Source organism: Oreochromis niloticus, linkage group LG14 (assembly GCF_001858045.2).
Source record: "Oreochromis niloticus isolate F11D_XX linkage group LG14, O_niloticus_UMD_NMBU, whole genome shotgun sequence".
NCBI classification, from domain to species: domain Eukaryota; kingdom Metazoa; phylum Chordata; class Actinopteri; order Cichliformes; family Cichlidae; genus Oreochromis; species Oreochromis niloticus.
In genome coordinates, this window is record NC_031979.2 from 21,769,968 (window position 1) to 21,789,072 (window position 19,105).

Genomic DNA, 19,105 nt, shown 5'->3' on the forward strand with positions numbered 1-19,105 from the left:
TAAGTGTCGGAGTTTCTGTAAGCAATCAAGGCTTTTATAGAGCACATAAAGCAGAAAGAATAGGTTGTCCTCACCCCGGAGGCTAAATAAAAGCTTGCTACACACGTCTTCATAGCATGTTGCAAGGGATCCATTTGTGCGTGCAAAGTGTGCACATGCGAAGTGAGTGTGGAGGCAGACACAATAAAGGAGAATACGTGGGAGGGGGCACTTTTTCTGAGGATTTGAGGGAGATAGGTTATGTAGGTCCCTTTTTCTCTCCCCCTCTTTCTGTCACTCTCGCTCAGACTGAGTGAGAAACACCATCTCTCTGCCTGACTCTTCATACCAGTGTGGGCTTCTGTGTAGCTTGCAATACGACATTTGTTTCTAGAGATTTAAGACCTGTGGCAAGAAAGAAAAGACGTGAAGCGAAAAAAAAGGGTAGCAGTGATAGCTAGAAAATAACCTAATTTGCTCAAGTGAAGAGATACCACACAGGGATTTTCTAAGTGCCTCCAATTTGCACAGGTAAGATGCTTTATCTCTATCCACTCTCTTGTTGCATGCACTGACATTTACAAATACAGATTCACACAAGTAAAGAAACGCACAAAAACAGTTAATGTTTTTCTATTAATGTTTACAGATTTTTTTTTTCTGTTAGATTTATTTGATTTTTGATTGTTTATAATTAAGGAGTGTGGATAAATATAAGGTGTCTTAGTCTTATTTGCTAAAAATCAGAACTTCTAAGTGTTGTTTGCTGTCATTTAAAAATTTTTTATATTTTATCAGCATATATATTTTATAAATATCTTCATGAAGCAGTCTTCACAGAGGGAACATATTGGACAAAGTAAATGGAACTCTCTGTGAAAAGGGGCTCAAATGCTGTACTAACGTAGTCACTTAATAACGCTGTCATTAAAGTTGGTCTCTTTAGGATGACTGGCAGTTAAGACCATTGGTCAGGTTTGAAAGAAGTCTGGCAATCAGTGTTTATAGGGGAGAATGAGGCAAATTGCGAGGCATAGAGGGAAGGCGTCTGTGACAAGGCGCATCAGTGCTTATTAGTCCTGAAAGCCAGCCATAAAATCTGAATCATTATTGTATAATCTGGTGATATTTTTCATTGTGCACTATTTTTGCAGGCTGTGGGGGTACTTGGTGTGTTTCATACTTCTGACTGCATACATATGTTAGAACAGCGTGTCCGTGCTCTATTTAGCAATCATTCAAGGGTGTTCAGGTGCAAACTAGAAATGTTTCCATTTCATAAAATACGGGAGTTTTGATGACATTTCTATGAATTTACTTACTTATGACGTTATTTACTTATTGATTTTACATCAAGGGAAATTATACAAAACAAAGATAGAAATTATCCACATAACAGAAAAACACACAGACACAGTCCAGGGTCTCAAATGAATGTATTTGGGGAAAACATCAATGAAGATTTCGAGCCAACTATAATTCTGAACTGCTACGGAGTCATTTTGCAAACTCATTTCTCTTGGGCATGACAAATTTAGGATGAGGATAACTTGCAGAAATACAATTACAAACTTTCTGGAAAAAACACACAAAAAACAGGTTTGTGTATATCTTTAACCATAAAATACAAGATATACACTGTTATTTATGGTCAATCAAAGTAAAAAATGAAGGTATTAAATTAGGGATGCGCCTACTTACCAAACATCAGCATCTGCCAATAGATGCTGATTTCTGTGTAGCAAGTGTCATCGTCATAGGAAATGAAGTAAAAAATGTACTGAATGCACTAGCTTATTTTTCAGTGATTTGACTTCATTTTTGTGTTGCTTGTTTTGGGGATCCAGCTCACACGACTGAAATTGTATTCATTCAAGTTTGCATAATGCTTGTATGTATCCAGAGCAAAACAGAGGAATTAATTTTTTTGCAACAAAAAAACTAAATAAATAATAAAAATTAGATGAAATAAAATTCATCATCAGCACTGGCGTTCTCTAAACATGAGTGTAGGCACAGAAATTCACAATCTGGGAATCGTTGAGAAAAAAAATCTGGTACTCCATGGCATCTGCAGCACTTTGCATCTCTGTGCATCTCTAATTGAATAGAGATGCAGAGTGGTTGGTGCACACGGCTACAATTACAGAGCCAAATGCTGAACAGTACTACATTTTTTAGTTGTCAAAAAAACACGCTTTCGCACGCACACACACACGATCGCAAACAAGACCACAAAATCAGGAACTAAAACTCTTCTTGCGTGAATGTGGAAATAGCCAATATGAGTCTGGATACAGAATTTCAAAATGTGTGGATTTTGGAAAAATAAAAAATGCTGAGCTGAACACTACTATATCTTTTTGGTCTCTCTCTCTCTCACACACACACACACACACACACACACACTATGATCACAAACAAGACCACATAGTTGTGAAATAAAACTGCCAAAAGTCCTTGCATGAATGTAGCAATAGAATAGCCAGATAGTATCTTTTCTGTCAGCTATAACATGCTCTAAATGCTCTCTTCTAAAAAGATCTTCTTAACTGGAAAGAATTGTTTACGTCTTTTAGTTCAAATTCATCTTACCATTAGGTACAAGTGTTGATTCTTCTCCCCCTTGCAATCACTGAATGTTATATGTGTGTGTGGACATGTCTTAAGTTGTTCCTAGACAGAGCCAATACTATTAGGCAGGCTCTGACCTCTCTTAATTAAAGGGTCAGAAAGCCATAAACATTTAGGAGTCAATCATTAGCCCTGCAGACCAGGAAAGACAGTAATGCTGCTGTTTGAAATTCCACTGTTACTGGCTTTAAGACATTTTAAGATAGGATCTAGCTTAGACTTTTGCAACAGCACCAGTTCACACAGAACATGTTGTGTGTAGAGGCACAAATATGTCATCCAAAGTTGTTTGTCCAGCAGTCATTGAGGTGTCTGCACTGGAATCATCAGCAGGCAATAATGTAGTCCAGGAGCAAGCCTCCTACATTCTCAATTCAAATAATGAGGGACACCATTAAGCTACCTCATCAGAATTTCATAGACTCAACCTTGACCTCATTTGTGTCTCATATTTGTCCAACCTCTGCCTCTTTTTCTCTCAGGATGCCTCAGCAGCCTCAGAATGACAGAAATACAAGTGTCGAGTTAGGAAATGTCAGTAGAGTCAGAGAGGCCACAGAAAAGTCAACGTAAAGAAAAATAAGGACAAGAGAGCAAACAAACTGGGGTGCGAGAGAGTCTAAAGGAGTTGTTCTTCCTGTTTTGCATTTTGAGGGTTCTCAATTCCCATCACGCTTCACAAATTAGCTGCAGGGTCTGGATGGCTTCCACAAAGGCCATGGCAACAGTGTTACTAGGCAAGGGTAGATTTCTTTCAAGCTGTCAGATAAGGTAGATAGAGTGAGGCCAGATGGGATCAGAAAACATATTCCTGCTGTTGATTATTGGCACGTGCAGAACAAATTAGAAAATGTAGCACAGAGCGGTCTGCCAGCGAGTCTAGCCAGCTCAAAAGTGGTGAATGCTGCTAAGCAAGTGATGGTACTAACAGGTTCTGAATTAAACATGGAAAATTGTCAAACATGCTGAGTGAGCTGACTGATTCACTAGAGTGGATCTTTCTGCTAAAGATTGTATCAACAGTCTGAATCATTTGTTCTCGGTGCGAAGGGACAGATAGCTCAGCTGTGCTCCCACCTTTCAGAGCTCGGACTTAATTAAAATACTGATATTTTATTGTGTTCTTTATTCTTCATACAAAAGCCTAAGAGGCAGACTCCATCTTGAGGATCTTAGCATTCTACAGCAGCTTCGCCATGGGCTTAATTTCAGCCTGACTGGGATCATGACCCTTTGAAAAATTGTCAGACAGGATTTAATATCAGTGGCAAAAAGTGACTCATAAATTGTGATTTCTTTTGGCTGTGATGGTGAATCTTTTACTTATGGGTGTGTGTGCGCTGCAGAAATAAGAATCTTTGCAAAATTTTTAAAGCTGGTACAAGTAATACATGCTCTGGAAAGGTCACACATGTCAGCTTATAATCTTCTGCCCATGTTGAATTGATCTGACACCTATTGACTGGAGAGGCTACAGCATGCAGACTACAGAACATCATTTTCAAAAGCATCAACCCATTCAGCTGCACAAACTGCACTGCAAGAATCAGGATTTGATATATTTGCTTTTTCTGTTACCATCAGGTTAAGGAAGTCTCTCCAAAACTATTGAATGGGCTGCCACTGAACTTGAGATTAATGTCTTTCGGTGGATGAAGTGAATTCTATTTTTAAGCCGCTCCTGATTGTATTGCTCCATTCACTTTCTCACTCACTCATCTCGCTGTGAGTGGTCAGCAAGACTTAAGTGTTCTTTAAGTGCAAGTCCATAACATGCCTCACAAATTTGCATTACATTATGTGTGAACACAGAGTTAGGAAAGTTGCAATAAATAAAATTATCCTAAATGCAAAATGTTTTACCCCCATTTATAATGTTTAAATACAGTTGCCGCAGACTACAGTAACAATAAAAGACTGAAAAATGCCTTATTCATAGAGTACTGAGTAGAATTTCAATCAGCTACCAGATGTTTTAACTTCCATCTTGTTCAGGGAAAACCTTAAGTTTATCCAGGCACCTTCCTGGAAAACAAATAAAATGTATGACACATAAATATTTGGGTTAGTGTTCTGAATGGTAATGTGTTTCCCCGTACAAAACACTGAAGGAGGCTGATGCTTTGTTTTTGTTCCTCTGTGAAAGCCCTGTCCTGCCTGGTGTGCATGGTCTCCTGGAACACTTTGCACTCAGTAACCACAGCAAACAATTAAGTTGGAACTGGGCATGTTGTTTTTGTTAGGGATACTAAACTCTGGGTAGATGAAGACTAGTCTATTACAAGTCATGAACTGCTCAAAAAAATTAAGGGAACTCGTACGTCACATTTTAAAGAAATAAATAGTCAAGTTGAAAATCTTTACTAATAAAGACTATGTAATTTATTGAGAGCAATATGATGTCACTGGAAATACAAAATCATCAACCTTTTGAGGGCAAGATTCAAAATCACCCCAAAAAGCTAAAAATGGAAATCACTGGGAATGAAATCAATGAAGTAATTTGCTTCATAATGTGGCTCGGTGAGGTTTGCGGCCCCCATAAAGAACAGATGTTGTATGAATGCACTGATACATCTCACAGGTTCTGAGTTGGATTCAGGGTTATGCAACATGAGGGACAGTCAATGGCATCAATGGCTTCATCATCCAGGGACAGCCTACACGCTCTGGCCACAAAAGGCCAGCTAATGTCCTGCCGGGGCCCACATTGCCAGCACATGTTCTGACAGCGGGTTTGAGGTTACCGGAGACTAACACTTCCTACATCTAGGCTATTCCCCAAGGACATCCTACCCCATATGATCATTGACCCACTCTCAAACCTAGATTAGGCTGCATGTGATATACCACTCAGATCATGACAGCATTACAGAAGTAGAAGAAATTAATTTTATTACTTTACCGAGTAGACCACACAAAACAGGCAAGCTGTCAGTAGAGCATCACTGGGCACAGACTCTTCATCAGCCATGCATTTGGATTATTTCCTCTTCAGTTCAATTCAGTTTAATTCAATTGCTAAGTAGACTCGCTGGGTCCATGATCCAGAATTATGAGTTTATTTTGTATTTTTGATTTCTTATCATATATTGTTATAATGTTCATGTGTTATTTTTAATTAGGGATTTGTTGAGTTTTAATCTAGTTTATGTTTCATCTGTGTTTCCTTGTTTATGAGTCTTTTCCCGTCTTCTGTGTTTAACTTTTAGTTATGCTTGTGCCTCCGTTATCTCATGTGTCTCTTCTTGTGTTTCGTATCTCCCCAGTCTGTCTTGTGTTTCATGTCTGCGTGTTCCATGTTGTCAGGCTTGTCTTATCATGTCTAGGTCTACGCCTTTCCTCCACTCCTGTGTCAAGCTCATGTGTTCCTGTTTTATTTTGAAAGTCTTGTGTTTCCATGTTCAGTGTGTTTAGTTTCACTTCCCCTGTGGAGTCAGGTTCATTTATGTCAGCTGTGTTTCCCCAGGTGTTTCCACTTCCCTCATTACCTTTCTGTGTATTTAAGTCCTCTGTCTCCCTCTGTTCAGGGCTGGTTCGTCTGGTCATCTTGCTTCATGTCATGTCAGGTCTCAGGATGTTTCCAGCTACTTTGATGTGAGGTAATCACATCAAAGTAGCACGTCATTGAGTAATGATAAGTCCTCAATTTATTAATATCAGATAAGTTATTTATACATTCTAAGTTGAGCTGTAGTTCAAAATTTGTTGTAGACACATATTATGAGGGTCAAAATAAACCCAAACCTTACTGTGAATGCATGAAATATAAACAGAATGCAGTATTGACTATACAACCTACAGTAAGTGCAGAAAATATAAAAATATGTGGCATAATAGTGACATCAGACACTAATGGCCATAATGGCCAAGCTTTCAAACAAGTAAACTATTCTACGTTACAAGAGAGGTTTTTATAATTACAGTTCACTACTATTACTGTGTAACTTGTCTGCAATCTGTTCTTGAGGACATTAAAATCACTGGGAATAATTTCAGTTCACAGTCCAAGTTACTCCATCTGTATTTACAACAATGATCAATGACAATATAAACCAACATTCATTTGTTAAACAGCCTCTTTGGAGTATCCTACAAGGACATAGTAGGATAAACCAAATGTATTTCAAACATGTGTGGGGGAGGTGGCCTGGGCACATTATATTGCCCATATGCTGTTACCAGTGAGTTCACATATAGTGGGTTGGTGTGAAGCCCTAACACACGATGAATAGGCAGGCCTTATGTTTCATATGTTAATGTCTCCTAAGAACATGACTCACCGTGTGTCAGGCAGTTCTGTTTCCTGTTCACCTAGCACAGCTACAGTTTGCGTTACCTACTGGATGTCCAGTTTACTCAGGCTGGTGTGCTGTTTCCTGAATTTCAGGAGTTACTGTTGGCATAACATATTGATACCCAGGCTAGTGGTGAAGACACCAAACCTCTGATCCTCTGCTTAGTAATGCTTCATTTCATCTGAGCTCACTGGGTCCTCTGGTATTTAATTTAATTTGGCATAATGTGCTTTCTTTTGCTCAACATAGGATTTTCTCTCCCAGTACTCTGTAATTGCTCCTCAAAAGCTCATGTTGCAATGGAGGACTCAGATTCTCTCTCTACTATGTTAAGCCTTTACTGCACATTTTCTCCCATTCGCAAGATCACAATATATATTAGATCTTCCCAGTACAAGTGCCTTTTGCCAAGCCCACAATACTCTGACATGAGGACCATGTCAAAAGGTGAAAGTACTGTACTCTGGCTCCTTTGATCATAGTGTGAAAGTTTTACTCTTGCTGTAGACCTTTGGATATTTTTGGATGCGATGTCATAATCTGCTTTCATTTGTTGTTGCCACTTTTGAGGATATTGCAGTTGAGAGTTACACTCTTCTGCATCATTAATCGCAAAAAATAAGATCAACTGGCAGATGGTGATTTGTATCATAAAGCAAATAAAAAGGAAAGTACTCAGGCGCTTCACTGGTTGTGCAGTTATGGGTGTGTACAACTTTGTTTACATAGCCACTGCAATTTCCCTTTTTTCCTTATACAAAGTCCACGGCATTGATAGCAAGATCCAATTAAATCTTTCTGTTGCGTTCCACTCTGAGTGATAAGAAGTTGTGTGTTAATATGCAATGCTTTAATCTTTCTGCAACTGCTCAAATAGCTGGTTCTCAAATTCTTCACCGTCTAGTCCTTTTTTTAGCAGAAAAGCCAAAAGTCAAAGAAAAAAAAGGAGAACATATCCATTATAAACCGCTGTATGATTTCCACCCAGACTTCTTCAGGTGGAGGACATGGGATATGGCAGGGTCCTGAAACTGCACTTGCAAGAACTCAGTCTGTGTTATTTTTATATGTGGCTCGCTTTGTGCCGTTATCTCCTGAATGTGTAGGCTAATAGCTGTAATAGCTGACATCAAGTCCACTTCACACTGCTTTTGAGTCTAAACTGCACTAAGTATGGCACCTTATACTTCAGGGGAGCACTGTTCTTTACACGCACAGCCCATATTCACAGGTTTACAGGACAGGAAGTCTGCATCTGTACAGAATATCAGAGTTCTGTTAAAATCACACAGCTCGGTCAACCGGTCAACACATAAGTGACAGGGTTATTATCACTGCCTCTAAACTGTCTGTAACGGCCCATTTGAGTGCTAGAAATACCAGATGGCAATAGCTGTAATGGCAAAAGGAGTTCCGGTCCTATACAAGTTCATGGGAAAATAGCCTCCTTTGTTGACCTCTGTAATTGCCCTGCTGTCAAATTCATGGTCTTAGTCTCTTTTTTTCACACTGAATAACAAATATAATTGATTTTGTAAATCTTGGTCATTCAATGTTACAAATGGGAGAATTTGCCGTAGCATTGTCCACTTGCTCTTTGGCTAAGGCCTTCAAAATCACAAGTCATTTTTCTCTTTCACTCATTATCTCCTCATTGACACTATTACTCGTCTTTGTACTGTGTACATACTAACTATTACTGGAACTGGAATCTCATCAGGCCCTGTTATTTTAGCCTTTGGATCTTGATACCCACTGATGAGGGGATTTCTCATTCACTGGCAGCTTTCATATCCAGCAACTCTTCATTAAAAACAAGGCATTTTCAACTGTACAACTTGTGTTTCGTGTAAGGCTTGTATGATTTATACAATCGTTCCCTTTGTTTTGTCACTGGGGATTTTTTAATATTCCTTCTCTCATTTTGTGGGGACTTACATGAGCACTGGGTGAGCTAAGCTTTGGTTTTGGGTCATTTTAGGACTTTTTTGCTTTTTTTTTGGAGGTCATGACATGTCCCTCATTCATAAGCTCTTTCAGCTACCCGGCGGCTTCTGTATCCTACTCTGCACCTTTTTACCTAGTGTACATCACCACCAAATATGATCACTTTGATCCTGCTGACAGACCTCCTTAAAAGCACCTTAGTTTTCTTTGGATTTTCTCTCACACTGGATCATTTGCAGCAGGGATCTGTAAACTCCCTGACTGCAATATTACCTTCCTCTTTTTTGTAAATACCCAGTTTTCTTTAGTTAGTTTGCTAAACAGGGTTCATTAGAAAATTACTTTCTTTTTACTCTGTGCCATAATTTCAAACCTGCTCTGTAAATAGGTTTTTGTATCTGGCTTTACTCTTTAGAACCCTCTCACTTTCATTGTACAAAGCAACAGTAATCTAGCACTACTACTCTCATTCTGCAGCTCCACCCTCATCTCAGCGCTGACATCATCATTTGACAAGCTTGTCGTGATGGACTGGAGGTCCTGGCTTTGAACTAAGTCTTTAATATACTTTCAAAGCAGACTGGGCACTCTGACATGCACACAGGACTTTCTGACACAGATCAACCACATGGATGAGGAAGTTACACTACTTATTTGTCCATGCACACATTAGTCATTTGTTGTCATGTGCGCTGCTGGTAAAGCTGCACAGACTCTCTTAAACGCCCACACCTTGCGCTGTCTGCTTCACTTGCTTCTTCTTCAAAATTGGCAGTAATGTGTCGTTGACAGCTTATTCTGGCCCCTCACGGCAACTGAAATAATGTGTAAGTGGAATAATAAATAAATAAATAAAGCTTTGTATGAAAAAGCACATTGGCAGATATTTGGGCATAAAAGAAAACACACTTTACAGGTGCCACACATGTGGTGTAAGGTTTGTCACGGTGTCTCCAGATTCTTTTATAGCTATGTTCAGTGGGGACCTGCTCATATCTGTGGGGCGCCAGTGGAAGAGGTGCCAGTTCTGGTGTTCTCTGGCAAAAGCCATTCAGACTGCATGGTGCTAGACTATCACACTAAAGGATGATGGGCCTTAATGCCACCCTAACAGAGTCTGATTTTGGTTAAAAAAAAAAAAACATCCACAAGAGCAACCCACTGGAGGTCATTTTGTAGGGCTCTGACAATCTTTGCTCTCTTCCTCACTGTACAAAGAAAGAGCTATTGTTCCACTGCTGACTCAGTCCCCATGTACAATCCCTTCCAGCTCTTCTTGTGTAAAGCCTTATCTCATGGTTTTTTCCTGCCAGGCTTGAGAGTGACCTGGCTGACAAAGAAAATGTTTGTGTTACAGCATGTAAGGATGTGCCGTTCTTGGGCAACTGGGCAAAATGTGCAATCAGAATGGGCTGCAGTACCATCTTATGCTACCTTTAGTTCAATGCATACTAACAAGAAAAAAACAAAACCAGAGAAGGATGAAGAGAGAGCAATGATCTGTGGCCACCACCTGCAAAAATCTATGTGTTTTGGGGCATTATCTTCTTCTTACCCTCCTGTGCACCGATTCTCACATTTAATTCATCACAGCAGGTGAAATGTAGTCAGAATTCCTAACTGGAGAGATTGATATCCCTTTGATGATTAAGTATATTTGTATTTTTAAAAACTGATTAGTTCAAGAAAAAAGTCAAATGTCAGCATTATATTGTAAATTCTCATTGGTAACGCATGACTACGTTTCCATGATAGCCAAGGACGCAGCCAACACAAAGCCTTTACAAATGCTTACTGAAAATGCCAATTCGAATAGCACATCAGACTCGTTTCCACAGCTAAAGTTTAATCAGTACAAGACATGCTATACTCATCTTTCTGCTGTCCTAAGGTATCTTTTCAAATCAATTTAAATCAGTACTTTACTTCTTACTCGAATGACAGAAACAAGACAGTCAAATGTCAAAAGTTAAAGTTCTGGAGGAAGCGTTGAGTCTCATTCAGTGCAGTCTGATAGTCTTTTAGAGAAAAAGCAACGTAACTGATAAGACATGCTGTAATACAAGCCTGTCCAGAAATGACAGTTCACTCTGCCACTGAGGACATTAGTCTGAAAAAAATGACACAACTTGTGAATTCACTGTATTAAGTTATATCAAGACTGGCAATATGCTAAGGAGAAAATCACAGACTATATATGCTTCTAGGACATTCAGTATTTCATCTTTAAAAGGTTTTCAGCATTATTTTCCATATCTATTCTCACTTAGAAATCTGACCGTCCTCACAGTGTATTAAACCAGTTGATTGAGCCCAAAATATATTTACAGGCACCAATAAATAATATTTTTAGGTTGTCCATGTGCTCACGGGAAGCTGCAACTTCTGAAAGTAGCAAGTTGCCTATTCTGAATTCTTAAAGTTCAGTATATTGGGTGATGTGAATTATCTATTGATTTTTTTTCTTCTATTAATGTGTGCTTCAGCTGCATCTGGTATAATTTGAGGGAGAAAAAACAAAAATGTAACAAAAAAAATCTTTTGGTTTAAAGGAAATCCATTTGACAGTCAGTATAAATATAGTGAATACTGTGGATAAAGGTCGCAATTTTGATTTCAAAAGAAAGAGAAGCTGACATTAACAGAAACGATTCACAGACATCTGAAAATCATTTCAAGTGCAGGCAGTGGTTTAGTCTGAGCTGTGGCAGCAGTTTGCTATTTTATTAACTGCCAAAGCTAAAAGGCCACACGATGATGAGGAGCAGCTATTCCAGCCTGGTACTGCGTGAGAGTGTGATCTGCAGGTTGTGGAGAAAGTCGTATTCTGAAATAGTGTTGACAGAGACAAAATAGACAGAGACAAAATAAAAACAAAATGCCGATAATCAAATTCAGGCTTCTTCTAATTTATTTAAGTAGTCTCCAAGCTTCTTGAAGGGCATCCAAAGCTCTTCGTTGGATGTTGGTTACATTTTGTTGTGTTTTCTGTCAACCTGATCCCACACAGCTTCAAAAATGTTGAGGTCTCAGGGGAGGCTAATCTATGACTAATAGTGTTCCACTGAGTGTTTTTCGGTCCAGGTATGCTTTTATGGTACTGGCAGTAAAGCATACCTGGATCATTTTCAAAAGCATTTGGGATAATTTTCATGCTGAACAATGAAGCTAGCTTTCCAAATGTTATTGCATGGTGGATCAAAATCTGATTTACTTTTCCACATTTAATCCCACATTTAATTTAATCCCTTTCATTTTGACAAGATCCTCAACACCACTGACTGAAATGCAGTCACAAACCATGACAAAGCCTCCACCATGCTTTACAGATGGCTGTAGACACTCACTGTTGAGCTCTCCTGACCTCCTCCCTGCATACCAACAACAATCTGAACCAATAATTTCAAATTTGTATTCAACCTATAAGACCTGTTACCACTGATTTTCAGTCTAATTCCTGTTTATTTTGGTATACTTCAGCCTTTCCTCCCTGTTTCCCTTCTTCAGAAATGGCTTCTAATAAGCCACAGGTGCTCTGAGACCATTTCTGATGAGGCTTTAGTGAACAGTAGATGGATCAATTTAAAGGCTAGACACATGTCTCAAGTCCTGTGTTAGATTCTTTGATGGATTTTTCCTATTTCTTCATGAAATAAATTTCATGTACTGTTCATTTGCTGTAGATAGTGTTTAGGCCTGCCACCTTGTTTTCTTTTTTGTCCTTCAGCTTTCAGTTAATAGCTCTTTGGCAGTCTCCTTGTTTGCGCAATAATATTCTTTTACATGTGTCAAACTGTGTTATTATTTCTAAAATCAAAGAAACAAAAAGAAACTGAAACAAATTGTGTTTTAGCAGTAGCAAAGAGCGTAAAGATATAATTAAAAATTGGCTCTTTGCTCAGTTTTCATTATGTGTAGACACAACACTAGTTCACTCGCTTAGTCAGGCCTTTTTTACGTAATGTTTGAATCATTCAAAGATGTGATTCAAAGTGTTAAATGGCTTATCACACACAAAAAACATTCCTCTATGAATGAACAAGTACAAGAACTGGACTGAGAGAAACAGTAGCCAATGGAAAAAAAACAAAAAAACAAAAAATAAATTCCTGAAAGACCTTCAGAAATCCTGGAAATCAACTGCTCAAGACCACTTTAAAAAAAATATTTTTCTTTATATTTTGCTTAGAAGCAAAGCACAGTACTGTACATTTTAAAATAATTAAAATTCACATTTTTTTCTTCATCATTCTTAGGAAAATGCCAGCCCCAAGGCAAGGTGGGTCTACAATTTGTTAGCAAGGATGTGACACTCCTGTGTTGAGTAAACTGGCAGACATAAAAAAAACACTTGCCCTTTTGCTAGCATTCACTCCAGTAATTATCTCCAAGATTAAGATTTGCCATGTACGCATACACACATACACAGAATCCCAAGGTGAAAAGACTGTTAAGCACAGTATTATATATGTTATTATTACCCTGAATCATGATCATACCTTCAGTGACATATTCCTGAAATCAGCCCAGAGATGTCTGGGCATGTCCGTGCACCCTGTTGTGTAGTAAATTGTTAATAGATTAAAAACACACTCATATTACCACTCATCTATGCATAACAATCACAGATTAAGGACTTACCTAAGACTTAAAATTCATGCAAAATAAAGTTTGTGTCTGTGGATAATCGGCTTCTAATGACTGCGCTTGGGCTTGCGGTGCCTAGAACTGGGAGTTGTCAGTTATCCGAAGGCAAAGGCAGGTGTATAATATTCTAGCGCGTGATACATTACATGGCACTGGGGCGTGGAAAAAAAAGTCCATCACCTTAGATGGCTCACTGGATAACTCAGTAAGTTTTTTAAATCATTTCTCAAAAGAAGCCATTTATTCTCAAACTTCATACACAAGAAAGTAACTTAGACATTATTCATTTCTTCCTATAACAGTTTCAGAAGAATTATGCAGGTGAGTTTTTAGTATCCTGAGTCATGCACAAAATAAATCAAATCTCTGCACTGGCATGAAGATCATGAACTATGAGTCTGATGACATATTTGCTAAGGTGAATCAGATCCACCATTTTTAACTGCTGTCACAGATAAGCACCTTCATGGCACTTAGAGCTAAGAGATAATATACAGGAGTACACGTTAGATCAAGATCCATCACTAACAGGTGACTTTTGGATCAAAACAACATATTAGTCAATGTGGTGAAATGAGAAGCTGAAGACATACCTCATTCACATTAAAGATTCAGTATGCAACAAGGTCATCTAGCTTATTAACATGCAGAGTACACAGATATCTACATTCTGTGTTCAGGGTTACGTGGGATTCTCCACGATTTGTTTTTAGAACTGAAGAAACCTCTTGGATGAGAAGTGAAACATCTTCACAAACGTAAAGAAGTCCTGGTGCCTTTTTTTCAGCCTCAATAGACTCAAAGAAAAGAGTGATACAACTGAGCTGTGGTTGTACAGTAAAGTTATAAAGGAGCCAATGTTTGTTATGGTTTTAGTCAACTTTCCAATCATAATTTATTAGATAAAGCTAGATGTGTCACTTTTAGTTAATGTGCCATTATCAGAATGGGAAATTGCATTTTACAAATGCAGCTAGCAACACTGAAAACCTGCATTGAAAAAAACTCTCTATGAACACTGTTTATATTACACACACTTTGCCACTGGAGAAATTGTTCCTATAAAACATTTGCTGCAAACATAGAGTTATTTAGGTTAATGAATTTTTACCCATTATAATTGAATTCTGTCACTTCAGCGTTATTATGTTGTCAGTCTACTGAATCCCTGAAGACTGCAAAAATCAATGGCTGATTTTTCATGCAGTATTTATTGAATAACTGTTGATGGTGTCTTTTTTCAGGCTGGCCTGCATAGACATGGATGTCTTCACGGATAAGGATTTCAGTATGACTGGGAACACGAGTCATGAAACGCCACGAGCAAGAATAGAAGGAAACAAAGACCAAGGACTCAACCACAGCGACCCCTTGGACATGTTCATAGGCATAGAGCTCCTTCAGCGATACAAGCCTCTCTTCCTGCCTTTGTACTGCCTTGTTGTGGTAGTAGCTGTTGTTGGAAATTCCTTCCTTTTGGCTTGCATCCTGGCTGACAAGAAACTCCACAATGCCACCAACTTTTTCATCGGTAACTTAGCAGCAGGTGACCTGTTGATGTGTTTGACTTGTGTTCCGCTGACAGTGTCTTACGCCTTCGACAGCCACGGCTGGGCTTTTGGAAGACCTTTCTGCCATTTGGTTCCCTTGCTGCAGTGTGCCACAGTCTTTGCATCGGTGCTTTCACTCACTGCTATTGCTGTGGACCGCTATATTGTTGTAGGTAAGGAACTTGACATTACCAGTACTGATTAGCAGTCATTTACTCTACGTTTAAGTTAATCTTACTATAATTCCAAAATGTATTTTCTGTAATGCAAAATGCAAATTCACCACTCAGATTTAGTCTCTTGATACTGAGATGACTGAGCTAAAATAATTAGAGACATCTCTAATTTTTACACACTTCTATACATGGCCACTTTATTTAGGTATGAAATAACATCCTTAGTGTTTTTCCCTAATATATACTATATCTGTATTTTTTCCTTGTCTCAGCTCATCCAGTACGGAGGAGGATTTCTGTGTGGGGTTGCGGTGCAGTGACTCTGGGTGTCTGGCTTTTATCGTTGGCCCTGGCCGCACCTCCATCTTACTACACAGACTACCTGGACCTGCGGCCCACGGGCATTGACCTGGTAGTGTGTGAAGAATTCTGGCCAAATAGTGGCAATCTGCGGCTTCTCTACTCTTGCTTCATTTTAATAACCTCGTATATGATCCCACTGCTGTCAGTTAGCGTATCCTACTGTGCCATTACTATCAGTTTGAAGCGCTATTCAGTGCCTGGGGAGCCATCAAACAGTCAGCAGCGCTGGAGCCAAAGGAGGAAGAAGACTTTCTCTCTGCTGGTGGCCTCAGTGCTGGCCTTTGCCCTGTGTTGGCTGCCTCTCCAGGTGATTCTAAGATAATGATGAATTCCAGCCATTACTCTGTTAATCCTTATCTATAGGCATTAGACAAAGAAAGTTCAATTTTTCTATATGTATCTGTTTGAAATTCACCTCAATAGCAGCAAAATGATGCAAAACTGCAGGTTTAACTACTATTAGGATGATTCAATTTTATGCATCATTAACTATGGAAACCCAGCATCAGATATTTGTGTCCACAAAACCAACATTATGTCCACAATGAGCCATGTAAAAGGCTAACAGATTAGGATTTCATTGTCACATTATTGAACTGGAAGGAAAAGTTGACACAGCGATATGGCTGCAAAGACTCCGAGCCTTTGCATGCACTGCTTAAATGCAGATCATAAGTGTTGGTAGAGTCGCATTTCTAAAGTCAGTGTTGCATGCAAATTGCAGATAAATTTGTGGCTCCTGCGAGACTCCTTCATGACTTAGGAGAAGGGTATTTGTCATGGCTAGTGAAATGTGTCCAAATGAGTCAAAAGTGAAATGATCCGGTTTTATAAATTGCAGTTGGCATGTTGCAAATTCTGCAGCTAAACACTGAAACTTAACTTGTGACGTGGGATGATTTAGTATTAGCGTTCAACCAAATCTAATTACACTGGCAAATTTCACATTTCTGAAATCCATTACCACAGTTAAAGCTGCCTCCTAATTTGTGATTTTCTAGGCAGAAAAGGAGGAGCAGCTTGGTCAGACTTTTCAAAAATGTTCCTAATAGTTTAAGAAGTCAGCACTGATTCGATGCAATAACAACTATATCCATTGTGTTTTGTAGGTGCTGAACCTGTTGCTGGATTTGGACCCAGACTTCCATATTATGGGCAAGCGCTACATAAATGTCTTACAAGTATGTTGCCACTTAGTGGCTATGAGTTCTGCATGTTACAATCCTTTCATTTATGCCTCACTGCACAGCAAGGTGCGAATGCACCTCAAAGGTTATCTCTGTCCTTGCCACAACCGCCAGAGGAGGATGGTGGAGAGATCCAGGAGTTGAACCCACAATGCAACTGTAGCAGCTCTTGATATGCAGAGCCCATTCTTATCCGCAAGCTAGCACCTGCACCCCAGCATGAGCGTTAATGTCTGAGACATCCAGGAGAATACAATGCAGCTGTTCAACATTTATTTAAACCATTTTCTCCATGCTTTACCAGCATTTTGTGACGTCATGGCATTTAGTCCTTTCTTGTAGCGTCCCCAAAGGCAGTGCTAAAAAAAAACAAAGAAAAAACACTGCTTACAAAAAAAAATCCAATGATGGTAAAGAAGAAAGAAGACCAGTGAAGAGTCCACTGGGATCCCTGTGTTGTGCTTAGATGGCAGTGCTGCAGAGGCTAGGCAGACGCTGCAGCTTTGAAAAGGCCAGCGGGGGTATAAACAGTGTTCAGCTGTAGCAGACTTATGCTTGAGGCTGAGATCATGGGTGTTAACACTGGTTACAGGGACCGGTTTGCTTAAACATTAAACACTTGACTTCAGGGAGCTGACCGTACAGTGAACTCCTCAAACCAGACGTGGATCAGGAAAAGACATGCGATGGTTTTATGTTGTCCACAGCACTGAATGTCCGCCTTTCAAAAATGTCATTCAATTATTTACATATATTATTGAATAACAAATTACTGGCTATTTTTAGGTTTATTAAACGTAATTAGGTGGTACAGTCTAAGTGTGTTTATGTGTAATAAATATATATTTGTGTTTGTGCATACATGCTGTATGCAGTTTCTTCATTTTCCTCAGTATGTGCAATAATGATAAAAATGCATCTTACTGTATATGACACCTTGGAGCAGTATTGGAAATCATCTTCAATTATATCTTATCAATACCAAATTAATAAAGGATTTACTTGAGTGAGTGCTCATAGTTAAATGTTAAGTGCTCTGGCTCTACCTGACAAAAGAGACTGGCACAATAATTAATTATTACATAATTAAAGCACGAACAAAAACAATAACTGTAAAGCATTACTCTGCTGATGCCGTTCACATTGACTTACCATCAAGTATGATTAATGCTTTCACAGGCTGGGTATGAAGACTCACCAGAGGACATGCTAATGTGCTCTAAATTGCATGTAAGCAGAATTAATTTGGTTCATTCAGTTAATTAGAAAGCTAAAATGTTCATTGCTGCTAATTTCTGTCTATGTAGATCTGTCAGATAGATAGATAGATAGATAGATAGATAGATAGATAGATAGAGTGCATCAAATGCAATAAATGGATAAGAGTGCAGGGTAAAATGTCCATCAACAAATCTAATCAGCCCATTCAGAAATAGCAAACACCATTTGCTCAAACATATCCAGTGTACCTTTAGTGCAAACTAATGAGCCACAGCTCCCCAGCCAATGCTCGCTGATGCCAACTGTCACCTTTTAACAATCAAATTACTTTGCTGTCTGTTGCTTGGCAGCTTGGTTGCTCTGGCTTTTCTCTCTAAGTAAACCTTGAGACTACATTCGCCTCTCCTCAATTGGATTTTTGTCCTGATGCTTTTTCTGAAAGGGTTTAAAAGAGTTATTGTTGTGTTCTTTAAAAGTGATTTTGTTTGTTTGTTTGCTTGTTTGTATTTTTTTAACTGAATTTCATCTCTTTCCGCCAAATGCCCTACCGCCACACATAATAGGCACTTGCAGATCCCACCCCCACTCTGTCTGTTGATGGCACCAATGTTCCTTATCTGAATGTATTTACGTCATTGTCAATGTAAACTTTGGTTATATAGATGATATGACAGTACTTTATCAGATGTGGACCTCGGTTTCCCCACTAAAAATCTATTATTTGAATGAGTGTTCCACAACAAAAAAATATTAAAAAATATACCCTTGACAACCATAAAGATACCTTCATGACGTATCAGTGTGAAAGTGTGACTAGTATGAGTCATTTCAAGTATTCTCTTGTAAACTGTAAATTATGCTGGTAAGCTATGAGTGTACAAAAGCGGCTAACATTTCCACTTTATTTATCTGTGACTAAGTCAATGAAGAAAAAAAGACACTGAACTGTGGCTTTGTATGTTAATTTCATTTACTGAAAAACCATGCATGTGCAAGCAGAGTAATGGGTGGAAAACCAGGTCTTATATATTTAAGCCAATTTCAAAAATTCCATGTTTAGGTTGTTGTTTTTGGCTATTGTTGAATTAAAAAACTTGAACATT

At 38.8% G+C, this 19,105-nt stretch overlaps 1 protein-coding gene across 2 annotated transcripts; it reads left to right on the forward strand.

Moving 5' to 3' along the window:
* si:dkey-202l22.3 (7 transmembrane receptor domain-containing protein) lies at positions 1-19,105 on the forward strand. Of its 2 annotated transcripts, XM_025898561.1 has the most exons (5): positions 1-510; positions 14,750-15,228; positions 15,504-15,901; positions 16,704-16,749; positions 16,844-19,105. In XM_025898561.1, the coding sequence occupies exons 2-5, from the start codon at positions 14,766-14,768 to the stop codon at positions 16,942-16,944; spliced, it is 1,008 nt and encodes a 335-aa protein (XP_025754346.1). In that variant the 5' UTR covers positions 1-510; positions 14,750-14,765; the 3' UTR covers positions 16,945-19,105. The 2 variants fall into 2 exon arrangements, with proteins under 2 accessions (XP_025754346.1, XP_003450891.1); XM_003450843.5 differs by having other exon boundaries at positions 10-510; positions 16,704-19,105.

Excerpts from the sequence above, each read along its gene's own strand:
- si:dkey-202l22.3 (XM_003450843.5), top strand. The coding sequence starts at position 14,766 with ATGGATGTCTTCACGGATAAGGATTTCAGTATGACTGGGAACACGAGT. Across the intron at positions 15,229-15,503 it reads GGACCGCTATATTGTTGTAG|CTCATCCAGTACGGAGGAGG; the intron begins GTAAGGAACTTG and ends TCCTTGTCTCAG. Across the intron at positions 15,902-16,703 it reads TGTGTTGGCTGCCTCTCCAG|GTGCTGAACCTGTTGCTGGA; the intron begins GTGATTCTAAGA and ends TGTGTTTTGTAG.